At 34.5% G+C, this 21,844-nt stretch overlaps 1 protein-coding gene across 1 annotated transcript in view; it reads left to right on the plus strand.

Moving 5' to 3' along the window:
* The window catches only part of LOC141403033 (uncharacterized), a 288,000-nt gene that overhangs the window by 15,550 nt on the left and 250,606 nt on the right, over positions 1 to 21,844 (plus strand). Inside the window, exons 5-6 of the mRNA XM_073985166.1 lie at positions 2,822 to 2,885; positions 19,213 to 19,370. Coding sequence (XP_073841267.1) covers positions 2,849 to 2,885; positions 19,213 to 19,370 — 195 coding nt within the window. The 5' untranslated portion in view covers positions 2,822 to 2,848. The remainder of the gene's footprint in view (positions 1 to 2,821; positions 2,886 to 19,212; positions 19,371 to 21,844) is intronic.

Raw genomic sequence — 21,844 nt, forward strand, 5'->3', positions numbered from 1 at the left:
TATTTCCAGCATTATTGGCATAACTCAAAATGTGCAAGCAATACGCAAGTTTTGTTTGCGCAATATCAAAGACAAAAATCAAAAGAAAAATACAAAAAAAAATTCTCACGACCTTCTCGACACTCTTTGTTTTTATACTCCAATACATTTCAAAATTATGCAAAATCTGGACACATTTTGGCGAATTTTTTAACACATTTCTACAAGACTTTTTCAGAACAACTTTTACCTAAAATATTAAGAATTACCTCTGTTTGAAATATCCATGTTGAAAATGCCAAGTTTATGTAGCAAAAACTACGTTATGGCGATTTAAAAGCAGCAAAATTTAATACTTTTCACAAGTTTCTTAAATTTTAAAAATATGTTCAACTTTAACACTGTGCTACACGAAAAGTAAACAACACACGACTTTGCTATTTTGGATAGTGAGGTAGAATTTTGTACTCGTTAACCTTGTCATGACAGTTTATCAAAAATTTGTGTTTCAATTTTTTAATTAAGACCCGTTTTTTTCAATCTTGCCCCAACGTGTGCCGTTCGGACTCGGCAATAAAAAGTAGGTCCCATATCACTGAGCCAATATGAATCGGCGTGCATTCATTGATATGAGAGAAGTCTCCCTTGTCCCTTCGGGGATGTTGTGGGAACATATGTATGTATGTAAGTGGTCAGATAACAGAATTGCAGCCTAGTATATACAGGGATCACGCTAGAGGTCGCAATTATAGTTCAATACTAACAAGTGTTTGCACGAGGTAATAGTTTTGGCCGAACATAGTGCCAATAAGTGTTGATAATGATCGGATAGTATTGACCATAGCTTTTGTGGGAAAAATATCCAAATTTAATTTTTAATCAGTAATTTAAATTCAGGGGGCATATTCGGACAACTTATGAAAACTAAACTTGAAAACCAACTCTTGACCTCTCACTTGCTCCAAATGATATCAGTGTAGCAGTTAGATAAAGGAACTATTGTCTAATATCACGGTGCGCCTGAACCTACTTTAAATGGATGGTGCTTACACCTGGAAAGTTTTTGCGGATTCTCAAACTACATGTTCATAGAAAGAAAAAAACCAAAAAAATATATATTTCATTATATTGGTTGTATTATGTAACAAAAACCAAAACTTTGTATACATATATGCCTACCAAATTGCACACAACTATTAGGTCCAAAATACAGTATACGCTTACAGAATCTAACATGAATTCCTGCAAGTATTTATTCAAGCCACCATCTAGCGAAATAGGATAAGGCATATAGACACTTCAACCGCAACCACATAGTACAACATGTGCAGTGTACAGCATGTCAAAATACAACAAGTATTGACAATGGTTTTGACTTAGTTGGTACAGTATACATTTAATTTCTCATTTAAAGACCTCAATGTGTATAATTGGGTATGAATTCTCTTAAAATGTGTCCCACTCTATTATATTTTTCATAAAATTGTTGGGAAATAGAATTGATGTGGTCTCCTTTTTAGGTCATGTTCATTTAATCCAAGAGTGTTATAAAATCGTATTCAAACGATTTTGTTTATGTTATGATATCGACGCCTCCAAACAATAGTATGCTAAGTCGACTTAGCATGTTTTCAAGTTCTTTACATTTTTATATTTAACGTCCTTTAACTTAAATTCTGTCAAATTTTGGTAATAATCGGACAATCCGAACAGAAGTTATAAACAAATATTTACTTAGCATAGTACTGAAGGTCAAAGAAATTTCCAAACTTTTAGAGCTTGTCCTGCAAAACTCACTTTTTAGACTTAGCAAACTATTATTTGGAGGTGTCGAACGTCCTTTAACTTAAATTCTGTCTTATTTTGGTAATGATCGGTCAATCCGAACAGAAGTTATAAACCAATTTTGACTTAGCATAGTACTGAAGTTCAAAAAAAATTTCAAACTTTGAGAGCTTCTCCTGCAAAACTCACTTTTTGACTTAGCATACTATTATTTGGAGGCGTCGATATGAGTTCTAGTTTTTAAACTCAACAACTTTCCTGCTGTTCTTCCGATCACTTCACAGTGTCAACATGATGTTGTTACTGTTTACGGTGGACCCAGTTTGGCAGACTATTCCTCATTTTCTCAAACGTGGTGATTACCGCTCATGTTGTCTACGTAGTCATGTCGCACTAGAATGGCACAATAAAGTGTTCCGAATAAATACTCGCTCCTCGATTCGTTAGGACGTCCAACAGGTCTATTTTTGCTTGACCTGTTGACTGAAATTTCGTAATACTCCCAGCTTTATTTTTGCAGCCTCATGTCAATCAATATTGGAAATTACCTCAGGAAGACTTAACTAGCCGACAATGGTACTAATACTATTCCGACATATTCTTTCCTACATTTTGTCTATCTTTATTTATAAATGTGCCAGTAGAAAAAGAAGTTCATTGAACTGTCATCGACATGTGTGTAATATATAAATATACCGGTTTATTTATTTATGTATGTATGTATCTTTTTGTTCGCTACCAGCTGTGTATATGTATATTAATCCTGCAATTGGGTCAGCATTTTCCTAACGAAAATAATTTTGCTATTTATAGATAGTTATCAACATACATACACTCATATTTTAAACTGTTTTCTATACCACATTTGATGATGATATTGATAAAATAAATATGTATGTATATGAGTTATACATACATACATACATACAACAATTTTAATGTAAGCAGAGTGATGAAAAACTTTGTTATTTATTAATTACTAACCAAATTACTTATGCAAATATTTCACTTTATTAAAATGTCAAAACTTTTTTTCCATTTTCATTTCATTTTTCAGGCGACAAGCATTTACGATGGCAGTGGTATGCCGCCACAGCAGACACAATACCAACATGAAAGACGTAAGTAGATATTAAAAATACAAAATATGATATAAAATATTTATAAAAATAAAAACAAGTAAAAAAGCATTAAGTTCGGCCGGGCCGAACTTTTCATACCCTCCACCATAAAATATTCATTCCTGTCCCCAACTTTAAGTGATTACGTTAAAATGTCAGATAATGTACATAAAATGCTTCATTCGGGAGGCCCTTTTTATGGTGCCTATATCTAACTGTTGACAATTTTTGGTGGGCTAGAAATTGGGAGGTACTGTTATATAGGGGTTATAATAAAACATGGGTCTTTTTTGAGAGTTTTTGATGGGAGCCTTTAATGTCAAATAACTCCTAATTCGGTTAAAAAATTTAGCTAGAATACTCAAAATATCGAAAATCGGTACATAACGTGGGAACTTCAAATGTCATTAACAGCTAGTTCGGAGGTATCTGGGCTATACGAAAATATGAACTTAAATGAACAATTTTTGTTGCAGAATTTTTGTTGACTTTTAAATTTCAAATTACAGAAAGTTCGTCCAAAAATAAAGCTAAGGTACGGAAAATCGGGAGGTTTGTTTTGGGGCTATACAAAAACATGGACCTACGTTCGGTTAAACATTTTAAGTAAAATGCTCAAAGTACCGAAAATCGGGAAGTATCGTTATATTGTAAATTGTAGCTAAAATGGCCAAATTACTGAAAATTGGGAGGTACCGTTACATGGGAGCTATATCCGAACATGGACCTATGTTGACAATTTTTGATGGAGAGGTGTTGTGACCACTAAGAACTTCAAATGTCAAATTATTGCTAGTTCGGTTTAATATTGTAGCTAAAATCATCAAATTACTGAAAATCGGGAGGTACCGTTATATGGGGGCTTTCTTGACAATTTTTAGTGGAGAGGTGTGGTGACCACTTAGAATTTCAAATGTCAAATGTTCAAGTTACAGATAATTCGGTTAAAACTTGTTGGTAAAATTCTCAAAATACCTGAAATCGGGCGGTAACGTTATATGGGGGCTATTCCAAAACATGGACCTATGTCCACTAGTTATATAAATTTATTGACATTTAAGAACCCTAAATGTCAATTGATAGCTAAATCGGCCTGAAAATGTAGATAAAAACGTCAAAATGTCGTAAATCGGGGGTACCGTTATATGGGGGCTATACCAACACGTGGACCTAGGTCCACAACTTTTGTTATGTAAGTTTAGTTACACTTAAGAACCCTAAATGTCAAATTATAGCTATATCGGTCTGAAAATGTAGCTAAAAACGTCAAAATACCGTAAATCGGGGGGTGCCGTTATATGGGGGCTATACCAAAACGTGGACCTATGTCCACATCTTTTGTTATATATGTTTACTGACACTTAAGAACCCTAAATGTCAAATTATAGCCAAATCGGTCTGAAAATGTTGCTAAAACCGTCAAAATACCGTAAATCGGGGGGTACCGTTATATGGGGGCTATACCAAAACGTGGACCTATGTCCACAACTTTTGTTATATAAGTTTATTGACACTTAGGAACACTAAATGTCAAATTATAGCTACATCGGTCTGAAAATGTAGCTAAAAACGTCAAAATACCGCAAATCGGGGGGTACCGTTATATGGGGGCTATACCAAAACGTGGACCTATGTCCGCAACTTCTAATATATAAGTTTATTAACACTTAAGAATCCTAAATGTCAAATTATAGCTACATCGGTCTGATAATGTAGCTAAAAACGTCAAAATACCGTATATCGGGGGGTACCGTTATATGGGGGCTATACCAAAACGTGGACCTATGTCCACAACTTTTGTTATATATGTTTATTGATACTTAAGAACCCTAAATGTCAAATTATAGCTATATCGGTCTGAAAATGTAGCTAAAAACGTCAAAATACCGTAAATCGGGGGGTGCCGTTATATGGGGGCTATACCAAAACGTGGACCTATGTCCACATCTTTTGTTACATAAGTTTATTGACACTTAAGAACCCTAAATGTCAAATTATAGCTAAATCGGTCTGAAAATGTAGCTAAAACCGTCAAAATACCGTAAATCGGGGGTACCGTTATATGGGAGCTATACCAAAACGTGGACCTATGTCCACAACTTTTGTTATATAAGTTTATTGACATTCAAGAACCCTTAATGTCAAATTATAGCTACATCGGTCTGATGTCCACAACTTTTGTTATATAAGTTTATTGGCATTTAAGAACCCTAAATGTCAAATTATAGCTAAATCGGTCTAAAAATGTTGCTAAAACGTCAATATACCGCAAATCGGGGGGTACCGTTATATGGGGGCTATACCTAAACGTGGACCTATGTCCACAAGTTTTGTTATATATGTTTACTGACACTTAAGAACCCTAAATGTCAAATTATAGCCAAATCGGTCTGAAAATGTTGCTAAAACCGTCAAAATACCGTAAATCGGGGGGTACCGTTATATGGGGGCTATACCAAAACGTGGTCCTATGTCCACAACTTTTGTTATATAAGTTTATTGACACTTAGGAACACTAAATGTCAAATTATAGCTACATCGGTCTGATAATGTAGCTAAAAACGTCAAAATACCGCAAATCGGGGGGTACCGTTATATGGGGGCTATACCAAAACGTGGACCTATGTCCGCAACTTCTAATATATAAGTTTATTAACACTTAAGAATCCTAAATGTCAAATTATAGCTACATCGGTCTGATAATGTAGCTAAAAACGTCAAAATACCGTATATCGGGGGGTACCGTTATATGGGGGCTATACCAAAACGTGGACCTATGTCCACAACTTTTGTTATATAAGTTTATTGATACTTAAGAACCCTAAATGTTAAATTATAGCTAAATCGGTCTAAAAATGTAGCTAAAAACGTCAAAATACCGCAAATCGGGGGATACCGTTATATGGGGGCTATACCAAAACGTGGACCTATGTCCACAAGTTTTGTTATATATGTTTATTGATACTTAAGAACCCTAAATGTCAAATTATAGCCAAATCGGTTTGAAAATGTAGCTAAAAACGTCAAAATACCGTAAATCGGGGGGTACCGTTATATGGGGGCTATACCAAAACGTGGACCGATATAGCCCATCATCGAACTTGACCTGCCTGCAAACAAAATACGCATTTTTCCAAAATTTCAGCTTCCTATCTCCATTTTTGTGGATGCTAGAGTGATTACCACAGACGGACGGACGTGCTCAGATCGACTTAGAATTTTACCCTGATCAAGAATATATATACTTTATAGGGTCGCAAATGAGTATTTCAATGCGTTACAAACGGAAAAACAAACTTAATATACCCTCCATACTATGGTGGATGGTATAAAAAATGTATAGTTGAAGCTGTAGTAAATGTAGGCCCGGCATTGTTTTGAAGGTTCTTACCACCGACTGATTTAAAGTATTTTGAAGATTTAGGTTTGAAGACAATTATCCAGCCGAAGTAGCTGAAATTTGTTATTTAGTTTCCACTAGTGGTATCAAACATTTCTTCAGAGAATCCTTAGCATTGGTCCACGTTTTGACATTTCCCCGCCACCTTTTTAAGGAATTTTGAAGTATTTTACCAGATTATCGAACAGAAGTTGCATAAATGTTTGTATGTAGTATTAGCTTATCTACTCTATTATAGTTAAATTTTTTAAATAATTATAAAGTAAAAAAGGATTTATAAATTTTTAAACTCTTGTCTACGATATTAATATTATATGCAATAAAGAAAGAATTGAAATTGAAATCGAAAATTTGTATGTGGTATTCGCTAGGGGTATAAATCATTTCTACAAAGAATTGTCGGCGATGGTGCAAGCTTTAATAAAGTTCCCATAGAACGGTACATCCCGATTTGATGTTTATCTGGGGTCAATGTTTTAGTAGGGATACTGTATTACAATACCACCGCATGTAAGGTATTTCTAGGAGTTTTGCTATATTTCCCTACTGAAGTGGATGCAACTTTGAAATTTGTATTCTCAATGGATATAAAGTCTCGACGCAGAATACGATCAAAATAAGTTCATGTTTTCGTATAACTTCTTTTGGCGCTACCTCTCGATTTAATTTATTTTGAAAGTTTTAGAATGACAGATATTATATTCTCCTCAATATTACGGAGGGTATATTAAGTTTGTTTCCGTTGTAATGAAATTTAAATAATCATTCATATCATTTGTATTCCTCATCAGAATAAAATTGTGAGTCGACCTAGCCATGACCGTCTGTTGTAATCACTCTAGCGCCATCAATAATTGAGCTGGATCGCTATATTTTGCACCCGAGTGACTTTTTGCCATAGGCAGGTCAATTTCGAAGATGGGTTATACCGAACCACGTTTTGGTATAGCCTCCATATAACAGTACATACTTCGCGATTTTCGGCATGTTGAGAACTTTAGTTAGATTTTTTTTGGCCGAATAACTGTTATGTTCTACCCCCCATGTAAAGGTACCACCCGATTTTCGGCATGTTGAGAACTTTAGGTACATTTTTCGCCGACATAGCGGCATTCACTAAACTTCTTCACCAAAAATTGTCGACATGGGTGCATCTCTTCCTATAGCCCCCATATAACGGTACCTTTCGATTTTCGATAGTTTGACAGCTAAATTTTTATCGAAATAGCTGTAATTTGACATTTGCGGTGCCCTGAAGTCACGAAATTCTTCCAACAAAAATTGTCAACATAGGTCCCTGTTTCCGTATATACCCTATATAACGGTTTTAAGTATTTTGTGGATCTTAGCTAAATTTTTTGACCGCACTACCTGTTATTTGAAATTTGAGGACCCCAAATGGTCACAGAACTTTCCCTCAAAAATTGTTCGACATAGGTGCATGTTTTGGTATATACACCATATAACAATATCTTCCGATTTTCGGTACTTTAAGAATTTAACCTTATTTATTACTTGACATTTGAGGTTTCCTATAGTAGCAAAATTTCTTCACCTACAATTTTCAACACAGGTCCTCCATGTTTTGGTATGGCCGCCATATAATTGTGCCTCCCGATTTCAGATGGTTTGAGAATTTTAGCAACATTTTTATCAAATTAGCAGTAATTTGACATTTGAGGCTCCTTGAAGTCAGGAAACTTCTCCACCAAAAATAATCAACATAGGTCCATATTTCATAAATGAAAGGAAACTTATTTTTCCATTGAACTTAAATGTTTTTATACCCTCAACCCTTAGGCTAAACAGGGTATATACACTTTCATGGGACCAAAATGTACTTTATCGAATAATGATTTTAGATCCCCAGTATGTTTGTACAAAATCCGTTGCAGGCAATTTGTAGTCGGTTTAGCCATGTTCGTCTGTCTGGCTGGGGAGCACGATACTATTTGAATGGATCTACCGATTCGATCCAAAATCAGTCCAAACACAGATCAAGATCAATGGGACATATCAGTCAACTATGTCGGGTACCTCCACAAAAAAAAAAACATCAACAGCTTTCGCAAAAATTGTGGACACATTAACTTTCGAAGGGAGTAACCGATTTTGTTCATCGTTTCGAAAATGGATTATATCGATCCACTCCTTTGCATTTTAAGCACTGCTCTCGAACTTGATTTTGCTCTTGATTTTTTTGCAACAGGATGTTCTCGGCGCCTTTTCCAGTAACTCAACCCTTAAACTTCAATAATTTTCGCTAAAGTGGTATGCGCGATATCTCTTTAACGGAGCAACCAATTTGGCACAAACTTTTTGTCCAAACTTAGTTTAAGTTCGAAAATTGGCCATATCGGTCCACTTCTTTGGGTACCTCTCTCACAACAGTTCACAGTTGTTTAAGTACAGTAAAGTCTTTTTAAGGATCCCTTGGACAAAGAACTGGTAAACTGTTTTCATCGATTGGACAATTAATGTGGTCTTTAGAGCGATTTCTTTAAAATTTGTATGGAACCAAAGGCGAATTTTCACAAAATCACTCTACAGACCACGTTTATTGTCCAATCGATGAAAACAGTTTACCAGTTCTTTGTAGTGGCTAAACAAGTAATCCTACAAAAAATTTTGAAAATCGGGTCACATTTTAATATTAGCTATATAAAGAGCCCATTGAAACTTTGAAGCCCCATTGGCACGTGTTAGCATATTCCGATTGAGTTCAAATATTGGAAATCTTAATTTTTAACAAAAGTAAACATTTTAGGGGGGTGCCGCATAAAAAAATCCGACATCGATTTTTTAAAACCACTCTAGTGTACACAACATAAAGCGGAAAAATTTACTGAGAAACTACTATTTTATTTCCATGTTAATGTATAATGAGTTCTGGACGAAATTTACATTGTACCCTGAATACCAGGGTTCCAGTTCTAGGCCAGACAGCATAACATTTTCAACGTTTGCGAAAATACCACTCAGCGCAATGTTGGCGACATTTTCTGTGTACTTCAGCCATGTTCGGACACTTCCATTAGAAGTAAGTCGCATAGCATTAACCTAATATGAATCGGTGTTCGTTGGTTTAAAAATTATTTCTACCATGCTTTCATCAACAAAACATATTTCAGTGTTTAGTAATTGAAATTTTTAAATTACCCATCATTTGTGCGGAGTGCATTTACGATTTAACGAAGACCATTTTTTCCACTTGTTTTCACATTACCGAAAACTGATGCGTCAATAATAATCGTTTCGAAGAATTCCTAGTTGATGCCAACCATAGTTACACATTCCCCATAGAAACGAAAGGAAAACATTTATAACTATTATAAGTTCTTGTTCTGATTTCAAATCAGTGATTTGCATGTGTAAACATATACAATTTGATCTATACCCAAAGCGGAAGTTGCTCACACCCATATTTCACATACACATACATATATCTATTTTCAGGCATTTGTGTAGGTATGTGCTATATGTCCTGACCTATCTCGGGTTTATTTATTCGTACATCATTGATATCGATTATGCAATACAAGTGCATACATTTCAGGATATGCATACGCATAGTATTGATTTGCTGACCGTATACATTCTTATGGATGTACAAACATACATATGTACGTACGAGTTTATGTATATTAGGGTTAAGCATTTTTGACCTTTTGAAAATTGGTGAGAAACAAAAGCTTATGTCCTTTTGGTTATGTCGTGTGGCTTTAAAGCTTGTTTTGTTTTATAATGTATTTAAAGTGACTCAAACTTTTTTTCAAAAAACACATATATAAAAATTTTAAAACCTCTTTTTGCGTGAGTTTTTTTATCGAATAACCTTATAATTAAGATCTTATCCAATTTTAGGCAAAAGCTCATCAAAATATGATACAGGGATCTGAGGTTGTGATAAAGTCATAACCCTAATGTATATACATGTTTGCACTCTACATTCTCATATTGTGCTATTTATTCCATACTCCGTCATGAACAAAATTTTGTTTCAATGGCATAGAACATTGTCGAATGCTGTGCATATTATGCTGCATACATTTGATTTAAAAAAAAAATTGATTTTCACAACAGATGTATAATTTTTATGAATTACCACAGCTGGGGGTTTGCAACAGCAAGTTATACATATGTCTTTGACCAATATCCACACATTTTTTTTGTCCATTCCTCCTAACATGTTTTGTAGACCCAACAATATATAGGAAAGAATATGTTTAGGAAACTATGGTTGTTGTAGCAGCATGAAACCTATGTAGAAGCATAGGTTTGATGTTGCGTTGGCAGCCGCTGGCCGAAGCAGTATGGTTTCGGGTCAATTCGGCAAGAAAGAACCCGCTGCAGTGGGATTGGGAAACTATGGTGATTACCATAGACAAACAGAATCGGTTAAATAGATTTTGTGTAAATTAGAAATACATTCATATACTTTATTCCGACATTTGTATGTGAAACTCCAACCAGCAACTACATCAGGTAGCTTCCAAACCCCACGACAGCAGATTGAAAGTGCCAGCATTAACAGAAAGCCCGGACCTATTATATTAATTGAAACATGAAGCGAAGGGAATTGAGACAAATTTTGCCATTTCTGCTTTTCGGAAACCCCGTCCCAGCACCCCAAAAACTAGCAAAAATTTGCAATTCTTCTTAAACAACAATTAAAAACGGGGTTCTCCCTCTTATAGGAGTAGAATATCATAACTGATGAAATTCACTATATATTGATTATTTTCTGCGTAGAAGTTTTTTACCCATTGACAGTCCAAAATATTCACTTCAGAAGGAAAATCTAGCAAACCCCATTAAACGAACTCACGTGGGGCAATTGTTTTTTCGATCTTCTGGGAACACAAAATTCCAATTAACAATCAATGCGATAGAAAAATGTGAGTAAAATCTTCAAAAAATCTTAGGTGAGGTGATACTCTTATATGGTGACTATACCAAAACGTAGACCTATACTGTCTGATTTATTGCAAGGAATGCTTTGTACCACGAATACTAAATAACAAAGTTCATACATTTCAATTAAATAATAAACTGCCAAAATACCGAAAATCGAGGGTGCCGTTGTATGGGGGATATATGAAAGCTTGGGCCTATACCGAAAAAAATCTTTTGGAAAGTTGTATACCCTCAACGAAGAATTATACCCAATTTCAGCCCTTTCAGTGCGATATTAAGGCCACAACCTTCAAAATACCGAAAGTAGGGAGGTATCGTTCAATGAAGGCTATATAAAAACGTGGACCTACACAGACAAATTTTTAGTGGAAAGTTTTATAGCCGCAACGAGGAACAAATACCAAGTTTCAGCCATTTCGGTTGGATACTGAAGACACAAACTTCAAAATACAGAAAATCGGGAGGTACTCTCTTCTGAAATATTTTATACCCCCATAGAAGACCAAATACCGAAAATAGGAAGGTACCCTTCTAAGGGGGCTATATAAAATCGCAGATATAATATAATTCTCTTCTGGAATGTTTTATACTCCCATCAAAGGCTAAATACCAATTTCCATCCATTTGATAATGACGACGACTGTCCGTCTGTGGTAATCACTCAAGCATCCACAATAATTAAGATAGGGCGCTAAAATTTTGTAAATATGCAAACTTAAATGTTTTTTCTTGTTATTTATATTGTTGGGCAAATTTTTGAAGTCACTGAAAGCAAATATATGTGTACTTGAACACGAGCTATAGAACCACATATATGTGTGTAACATTAAATAGGATCATAAAACACACAGGAAGATTAAATATTTGCGTTGATATTGGAGAGGATGAATCTCAGGGAGAGGTTGTCCTTTCCTTCTTGTATAACAATGATCACACACTCACAGCTATGAGTGTTTCATGAAATCTTAACTTTATATTTATCTTTTTTTCAGTGAGTGTTCAAGCATTTGATAGTTCTTCGAAATTCTCGGTTCAGAACTATTGGCATTCGGTTTTAAGACACAGCAATGAACTGGAAATTTTTTTCATCGATTGGACAATAATTTTTGCCTGCGAGCGATTTCGTAAAAATTCGCTCTCTGCTCTCATACAAATCACTATGGAAATAAAATTCGTTCATAGGGCACGGGTTAACGTAAACCGATCGCCATAAAATTTCATGTTTATGGCTTTTGAGTCAAATGGAAAAAATTTGGGGGGTTGAACATTTTAATACAGAAAATGTGTTTTTGGTCACCCTAATGTACATATATTATGGTATATAAAAAAACAAAGTCAAACGTGTTGGTAACACCTTTTTTCGTTATGTGGTAACGAAATGTAAACATTCAGCATTGGATGTTGACATAGATACTATGAGGACAAAAAATATCCATGTATGTTGGTAGGTTCAAAGATAAATTCCATGACAAATGTCCGAACATACATATATATAAAATGATAACTATATTACGAAATTGCACAAATTACAATGAACACGGGTAGTTATTGAAAGTGGATGTCGGAAGCGACAGTTAGTTGTTGGTGACATTATCAATATTAGGACATGCAATACGATTTAAATTCATTACACATAAAATGAACGAGCACGTTGGAAATGGTAAATTGTGGTGAACAAGAAATTGTAAAAAATTAAGAAAAATAGTAATCATTTGAATCCTACTACCAAAAAGGATTTAAAAGTTTTGTAATTGATCGTAGTTTAATATAAAAAATTTCAAGAAAATTGAAGGGGTCAATCATTGTTAAAAATTGATTTTAAATATTAAATCGCGAAAATTGCATCCAAGCCCACTGTGCATTTTTTCTATTTTTTATTAAAAGTTGGACCAATATTAAAGAACCCAGCAAAATGTTCGATGCCAAAGATGACATTCAATCATGGGTGCAAGTGATCTAGCATGTCATCTTTTTAGCATCTTCATCGATGAATTTTATATGAGCGTGGACCCCAAAAGATGACGTTCTTTTCTGGATCCTAAGCATGTCATTTTAACCAATGCGTTGACATGTCATTTCCACCAATGCTTTGGCATGTCATTTCCACCAATGATTTGACATGTCATTTTCACCAATGATTTGACACGTCATTTTCACCCATGCTTTGACATGTCATTTTAACCAATGCTTTGGCATGTCATTTTCACCAACCCCTTGGCATGAAATTTTCATGTCTTGTTTGGAAAATGGAAATGCTGTATTGAAATATGGTTTTCATGAAAAACAAAACTCTTTATTAATTCAAACGAATTCATAAAATAACTACAATTAATTTATCAGTTTAGTTTTTCAAAAGTTTACATCCAAAATTGCAATGTAATCACCACCGCTGCAACGCAAAAGATTACTTCCTCCGTTCTCCGCAACTGATATTCTTTCATCTTACAAAAGGTTTTTTCAACTATCTTCCCTTCACCAGTTCAGATTTCGACATGGACTCCAAATGCACTCCTTTAAGTATTTTTATTTCGTAAATTACTATTATTTTATAATTTTGTTATTTTATAACAACATTTTGGTAATTTATACTCTTTTGTTTAGTGACGGAAATATGTAGGGATCTACAACCCGGCTTGCTTTAGGGATCTCTAAGAACAAAATGTAACGAACGATGAGAAGAGACTTTTTATGGAAAATACCATTTATGCTTAATTAATTTATTTTTAATTGTTTCTTTCCAAAAGTAGTTTCTTCTTTATTTTCAGATTCTTGTTCCTTTTCGTTTCGGACTTTTTTTTCAAATTCCAAGAAGCGAGATTTGATTACTTTCATTCTATGTCAGATTTAGAACAGACAAGGGAACTTTTAAAATAGCAATGTGTGCAGTCCGATTCTATTTTTAACTCGATGGTTGGGACTTCATATAATACCAATTGTTTAGAAGTTTTAGTTGTTTGATATGCAGGAAATGTAAGACAACATCACGACGACAGTTCTAACAACTTTGGTCTGTTCCAGAAACTGCAAGAATCTACTTATTTTTACTACGATAACAATTTTTCCTTTATGTTATCGGAAAAAATAGTAAAAATTAGTAGATTTTTGCAGTACTGGAACATACCAAAATGAAAATAAACAGGTGTGTAAATAAAAACACAAACATCATCTCTATTGGATCGATGGAATGGGTACAAATGCTGATGAAAAGATCGGATCTTTCACGACTTCCTTTGCATTGGTTCAAATCCTAATGAAAAGATCGGATCTTTCACGACTTCCTTTGAACCAATGCAAAAGATGACATGAAATCACGTCATCGCAAAGAACCCCTTCCGTCAAATTTTGCTGGGAAGTTATGAGTATTTCTTTGCATATAGTTTTTACAGAATTCGACTTTTTCAAGGCGCGAAATCTCTGGAGCCGTTGGTCGAAAAAAAATTGAAAATATTCTGAAATGTTTTGTTGATGAGCAGCATCACCACAGACAAAAAATAAAGAAAATCAAAAACCTCATTTTGAAAATGTGTCCGATTTCACTCAGAAATCACCATACATATATACATTTTTGATCAGAGTAGAGTTGTGTAGTTCCGGAACGAACTAGTTCCAAGGAACTATTCCGGACAAGGAGCTATTGGAACTATATCCGACTCTTGCATTTATATAGTTCCTTTAGTTTATATAGTTCCAACCGTGCATATAATTCCTTTCATTTTACCCTCCACCATAGGATGGGGGTATATTAAGTTTGTCACTACGTTTGTAACTACTCGAAATAATCATTGTAGACCCCACAAATTCTTGATCAGCGTGCAATTCTACATCGATATAGCCATGTCCGTCCGTCAGTCCGTCTGTGGAAATCACTCTAGCGTCCGAACGGATTGACGTAGGTTGATGAAATTTTGGGAAAATATGTTATATTTACGTAGGACTTTTGGTATTGAAAGCGGGCTATGTAGGTCCACACTTTCGTATAGCCCCCATACAAAATGACGCGTGACGCGGCATCGTTTTAAGGAATTTTTAAAATATTTGACCCATTTTACCACCGAATTGGTTGTAATTTGGTACTTTGTGTCTCCAGAGGCCAAAAAATATTCCTACCAAAGTTGGGTTATATAGCTTTACGTTTTGGTATAGCCCCCATATAATGCCCCATATAAAGTACGCGTCATTTTAATATATTTTGAATGTATTAGACCCATTTGACCACATAATTGGTTGTAATTTGGTATTTTGTGTCTCTAGAGGCCAAAAAATATTCCTTCCAAAGTTGGGTTATATAGGTCCACGTTTTGGTATAGCCCCCATATAAGGCCCCTTATAAAGTACGCGTCATTTTAATATATTTTGAATGTATTAGACCCATTTGACCACAGAATTGGTTGTAATTTGGTAGTTTGTGTCTCCAGAGGCCAAAAAATATTCCTTCCAAAGTTGGGTTATATAGGTTTACGTTTTGGTATAGCCCCCATATAAGGCCCCATATAAAGTACGCGTCATTTTAATATATTTTGAATGTATTAGACCCATTTGACCAAAGAATCGGTTGTAACTTTGTATTTTGTGTTTCCAGAGGCTAAGAAATATTTCTACCATAAAATGTTCATATAGGTCCACGTGTTGATATAGCCCCATAATACAATATCTCCCGATTTTCGATATGTTGAATGTTTTAGCCTTATTATCACACCGAGATGGCTGAAATTTGGTATTTAGTCTTCTTTAGGCGTATAAAACTTTCCCCCAGAAATTTGTAGGTATAGGTCCACGCCATCATATAGCCCCCATAGAACGGTACCTTCCGAATTTCGGTATTTTGAAGGTTGTGGCCACATTAATCCACCGAAATGGCTGAAATTTGTGGTGGAGGGTATAAAAAGTTCGGCCCGACCGAACTTAACGCTTTTCTTACTTGTTTGTATAATTAATTTTCTTCATTTAAATCCACACTCATTTCGATCTTTGACGCTCGTTTCCTTAATCATTCAGACGCGACCACATTGTTAAATAAACGTAAATCACACCTCGGTACAACGCTTCAATTGTTTTATTTTTATGTCAATTCATCCACCAAAAGATGAAAAAAGAGATTCGTTCAACTATTTCACTCTCGGAACTATTTGGAACGAAGGAAATAGAAAGAACGATAAAAGGGAAAGATTCAGTGAACTTTATCGCTCTCGGAACTATTTGGAACTACATATATTAAGGAACTAGTTCCTTTTGGGAAAAGGAACTAGAAAGATCGATCCGCTCCAGGAACTAGATTATCCAACTCTAGATCAGAGTAATATTCTGAGTCAATCTATGCATGTCCGTTCTTCCGTCTGTGGTTATTACTCTAGCATCCACAATAGAGAGACGAAGCTGAAATTTCGAAAAGGTGCTTATATTTTTTGCGTGTTGGTATAGAGTCCGTATAACCCTGCGATTACAAAATACAAGACAGTTGAGTTCATGTATTGATTGTCTAAAACCCAAAACTTGCCTGTGTAACTAGGCGTCCCGACAGCTGCAAAAACAGCTGTAGATTAATGAATGAAAGTCATCAATTTCTTTTTTGTTTTCCGTTAACATATTTTGTTATTGTTCATGTTCTTTTTTCAACACATTTCAATTATTATCACGGTGCGCCTTAACTAATTTTAAATGGAATATCCTTACACCTGGGAAGTTTTTGCAGATTGTGAAACTAGAATGCTCATAGATGAGAAATATCAAGAAACGAAAAAAATCGCCGGAGGGATTTTCAAATAAATCGCGATTAAAGTTCACATTTTTAGGGGTTCTTTAAGTTTTCACGATTTTGCTTGGAAAACAAGAGTCCTATGCAAATGGGCCTAAAAAATGTTGTAGCTGTGAAAATTTTCCACAAGATTGGCCTTTATGATATTTTAGTAGGTTTCACCGTTTTTGAGATATAGAAGTTCAAATTGAGACAATGCACTGACTGTATCGCCTCCTTATAAAACAATGTCATTACTGCAATTTCCCAAATTAAACTTATACATCTGGAAAATGGTACAACCTAGAAGAAATAAATCATCCAATCTTATAGAGAATTTTCAGAGCTTCAACATTTTCTTTAGTCCCATTTTGATATGACTTGCGGTTTCCAAGCAAAATCTTGAAGACTTAAGATAAAAACCTAAAAACTAGAACTGATCCTCTATATCTCAAAAATGGTATAACCTACGAAAAAACCTAAAGGTCAGTCTTGTAGAGAATTTTCACAGCTGCAACATTTTCTTTAGATTCATTTCGATACGGCTTGCGGTTTCCAAGCAAAATCGTGAAAACCTAAAAAACCTCTAAAATTTTGAATTTTGATCGCGATTTATTTAAAAATCCCTCCGGCGATTTTTTCTGATTTTTTTATTTTTCTTATCTATGAACATTGCTGTTTCTGAATCCGCGAAATCTTCCCATGTGTAAGCGTTTTTCATCAAAATTTAGTTAAGGCGTACTGAGCATTATATTGTTTTATAAGGAGGCGATACAGTAAGTGCATTGTCTCAATTTGAACTTCTATATCTCAAAAACGGTAAAACCTACGAAAATATCATAAGGGGCAATCTTGTGGAGAATTTTCACAGGCCCATTTTCTAAGGCCCATTTACACAGGACTCGCAGTTTCCAAGCAAAATCGTGAAAACCTAAAGAACCCCTAAAAATGTGAACTTATATCGCGATTTATTTGAAAATCCCTCCGGCGATATTTTTGTTTCTTGAGATTTCTCATCTATGAGCATTGTAGTTTCAGAATCTGCAAAAACTTCCCAGGTGTAAGCACCTTTCATTTAAATTTGATTAAGGCACACCGTGTTATCTATATCTAACTTATTTTTACAAAAAATGTCAAAAATTTGTTACCCCTAATGTCTGTGAAAAAAGGGTGGACAGCTTGTATTTTAAAACAAATTGTCTTGTTAAACGCCCAGTAACGGTACCGTCCGATTTCAGGTATTTTGACGTTTTTAGCCATATTTTCAAACCGACTTAACTACAATTTGGAATTTGATGGTACTAGTGGTCAAAGCATTATAGACCAAAAGTTATGGATATACATCCATGACGTTGGTATTTGAAGTTCTAAGTGGTCAAAAACCTTATCTTCCAAACCAATCGTACCGACATCGTAACGAAATCGAAACAAATATCGGATGATACGTCCGATATCTGATCCGAAATCGTAACGATATCTTAACGAAAGTTGTATGAAGTGGTTGACATAATTTCGGAACGAAATGTCGGAGCGACATCGGATCGATTTCGGTCCGATTTCGTAACGAAATCTGAAGAAAATTCTTGGAAAATTCGGAAAGGAAATTTCTTTTCGACATTTGTTCCGAAATAGGAACAAAATCGGTACAAAATCTGAACTATTTCCTCTACGAAAAATCGATCAGAAATCGGAACGAAATCTGAACGACTTTGCTTCCGAAATTGTTCAGACTTGTCGGCCATCAGACATTTGGTTTGCTGGGTTACTAAGGATTAATATAAATAATTATTTTTGTTTTTATGTATTACATTGTAATGGGTTACATAATGACTAATGGATCCGAATTTTTGCTGGTGTATATCATATTTGCAGAGCGTGGGCCCATAGATATTGTGCAATTAATGCTTTTTGCTTTAACATATCCGACGACTATTCCAATGCCTTGGCAGTGCAACGAGCATATATTAGATTGTGCTTAACTTGACACAAACTTGAGAGACGTGGGGTATTAAAAAGCAAACATGACACAATGTAAAGTGGTAAAATGAATATAATTTCATGACATGAAATTGCAAGATTTAACAATCAAAACTTTATGATTTGCATAATAATTCAGTGAGAATTCCTCTCTACATATGTATACGTATATGTATATTGCATGATGGTTGATGTGGTTGGAAATCTTTTTCTTTAAACAATTAACTGTCAATATTTGAATGAATTATTCAGTCATAATAATAATAACACTTATAATTAAATGTTTTTTTATTTCATTACAGCTTATCGTACAATCAAAGGTGAAAAAGGTGATCGTGGCCCCAAGGGACCACCTGGTGATAGTATACGTGGTCCACCTGGACCACCAGGTCCTGCTGGTCCTAAGGGTGAACCAGCATCTTTTCCACCATTTGTCGATTTTGCGGGAAGTCCTGATGCGGTAAGTTAACACATTACATAACATTATTATCCATATTTAATCTATTAGAAAAATATGAACTTAAAAATAGTTAATATGAATATATCGATTATGAGCATGTAGTCAATCAAGCTTTTAATGATGATTTTTATTCATGGAAATGCTAGTTTAATTGTATTTTTGCTTTACATTACATGAAACATATTTCTACATATTCGGGTTTCGTTCTATGGCTTTGTTAATGGATTATATTTTTCTTGTTGGTATATTAATATATTAAATACCAAGCTACATGTGTTAAGTTCCAACGGCTGTAAGTGAACATAATTATAAACGTAATATTATGTTTTGGTTATCTTTAAACAATAACAATTCCATAGAGTTGTTAAATTTAGCACTTTCAAATATTGTTTATTTGGCTTAAAAGAAGAACAAAATACTTAAGTAGCAATAAGACAAATAAAAGGTGTAAGCGACAAAAAGCGCATTTTACAGGAGGCGTTTTTTATTGAATAACTTTTGATCTAAGCAAGAATTTTTATTAAATTTTGGTATAGTTCCGTTACTAAATCCTATTTACTAAACAAATAAATAATTTGAAATATCTTCAATATAACGCTAATTTGTGTCGCTTACATCTTTTTCCCTGTCACGCAATCAGACTAGCAAGTTAAGAAGTAGCGGTTACGTTAAAAAAGCGGAAAAGATTAGGCATTGTTCGCCAAGGGGTAAGGCAGGGATCGAAACTATAGTATTCCCTGCCTTACCTCTTGGCGAACAATGCCTAATCTTTTCCACAAATAAACTAGTTGTTTTAAAATATTAAAACAACAACAATGGGATTAAGCCAGACTATTTTGAAAAAAACAAAGTTAAAAAAATTGTTTTAAACAAATAATTTTTAGTGTAATTATAAAATATTCCAGAAGAGAATTATCAGTATAGGTCCGCAGGTTTCTATATTCTCCATCGAAGCGTATCTTGAAGGTTTTACCGAAATATCGGAAATTTCGTATTTAGTCCTCTTTGAGTTTAAAAACATTCCGCCAGAAATTTGTAGGCATAGATCGACTTTTTGATATAGTACGGCACATCCCGGATTTCGTTATTTTGAAGGTTAGCCACATTGTTTTACCGAACTTGCTAAAATATTTTATTTAGTCTTCTTCATAAATGAAAGGAAACTAATTGTTCCATTTTACTGCAATACAACTAGTGATGAAGGGTATTATAAGTTCGGCCTGGTCGAACTTAACACCGTTTTTAATTCATACATACATAAATACATATTTACACAGTTAGGCAACAAATATATTGCAAAAACCAAAATTGTAGAAAACTTCATATTAATTGTTCGTTTATGACAACAAATTATGTAAAAACTATACGGTGTTTTGTGCAAATCTCTTGCTATAGGTCCTTACAACAATATTCCTTCAAAATATGCAAAGGTTATTTGCGATTTATAACAAATACGGTCAAAACTAAGAATTAACTACTACTTGGGGGTGACAAAAAAAGTATTGCATCGGGAAAATCAGTAGTATAAAACCATAAAATTTTTGCGGTCATTATGCATTTTTATGACTTTTGCAGTTCAGTGGTAAAAAATGCTGTCATGGAGGGTCTTCAGACAGGTAAAAAAAGCATGGGACCATATTAACAATAAACAATGAGGAATCGGCCACAGGCAAGTATGTAAATAATGAATATTTGATTCAATATATATTAGCTGTGTTCCTTTACTTACCTGAGGTTACCATTTTAACCATTTGTTACCATTTTTAACCTGCAAAGCGTTCCTTAACCCCGAAAAGTGGCAAAACTGGAAGCAATTTTTAAGAGAATGAGAGAGGAGAGAGGGAGCGAAAATGGCTTTCTCTTCTACCACAGGCTACCAGCAAAATTTCTGCAGGTAGAAAATGGCAGAACTGATTTTTCGACTTTTGTTTGACGATTATTCACAAAATGGACGAAAAACCGAAGAAAAAGTTGAACACTGACAACACTAAATTAAAAACTGTGAAATAAAAGACGAAAAGTGATTTTTTTATGTTTTTTCTGACATTGCTGCCGGATCTACCATTTTTCCGTTCCTTTACTTTTCTGGTAAAAATGTTCATGAGAGAGCAATTTTCACACTTTTCTCTTTTACCACTCTTACCATTAAAAAAGTAAAGGAACAAAGCTATTGTAGGATAGTGGAACAATGCAAAACAGTCCGATTTTGGCTTTGAGAACATCGAAATACCTCTGGAAAGTATATGGAAAAAATTGACACCAGTGTAGTTTTTTGAAACGACCTACGACAGAGCTTTATTTCGTCTCTCAATGGTATTGATATGATTTAATTTTTACTAAGTGGATAGATATATCCTCTGCTATCATATCTAAATCCAATAAAACCCATCAAATATGGAAATTAAACCGCCACTGGAGAAGCTGGAATACCGAATATTTGGGTACTATATTCTTTACCATGGAAAATAGTATGC

The sequence above is a fragment of the Musca autumnalis genome, unplaced genomic scaffold (genome assembly GCF_047663935.1).
Source record: "Musca autumnalis isolate F117 unplaced genomic scaffold, ASM4766393v1 scaffold_4, whole genome shotgun sequence".
In the NCBI taxonomy this organism is placed as follows: Eukaryota; Metazoa; Arthropoda; class Insecta; order Diptera; family Muscidae; genus Musca; species Musca autumnalis.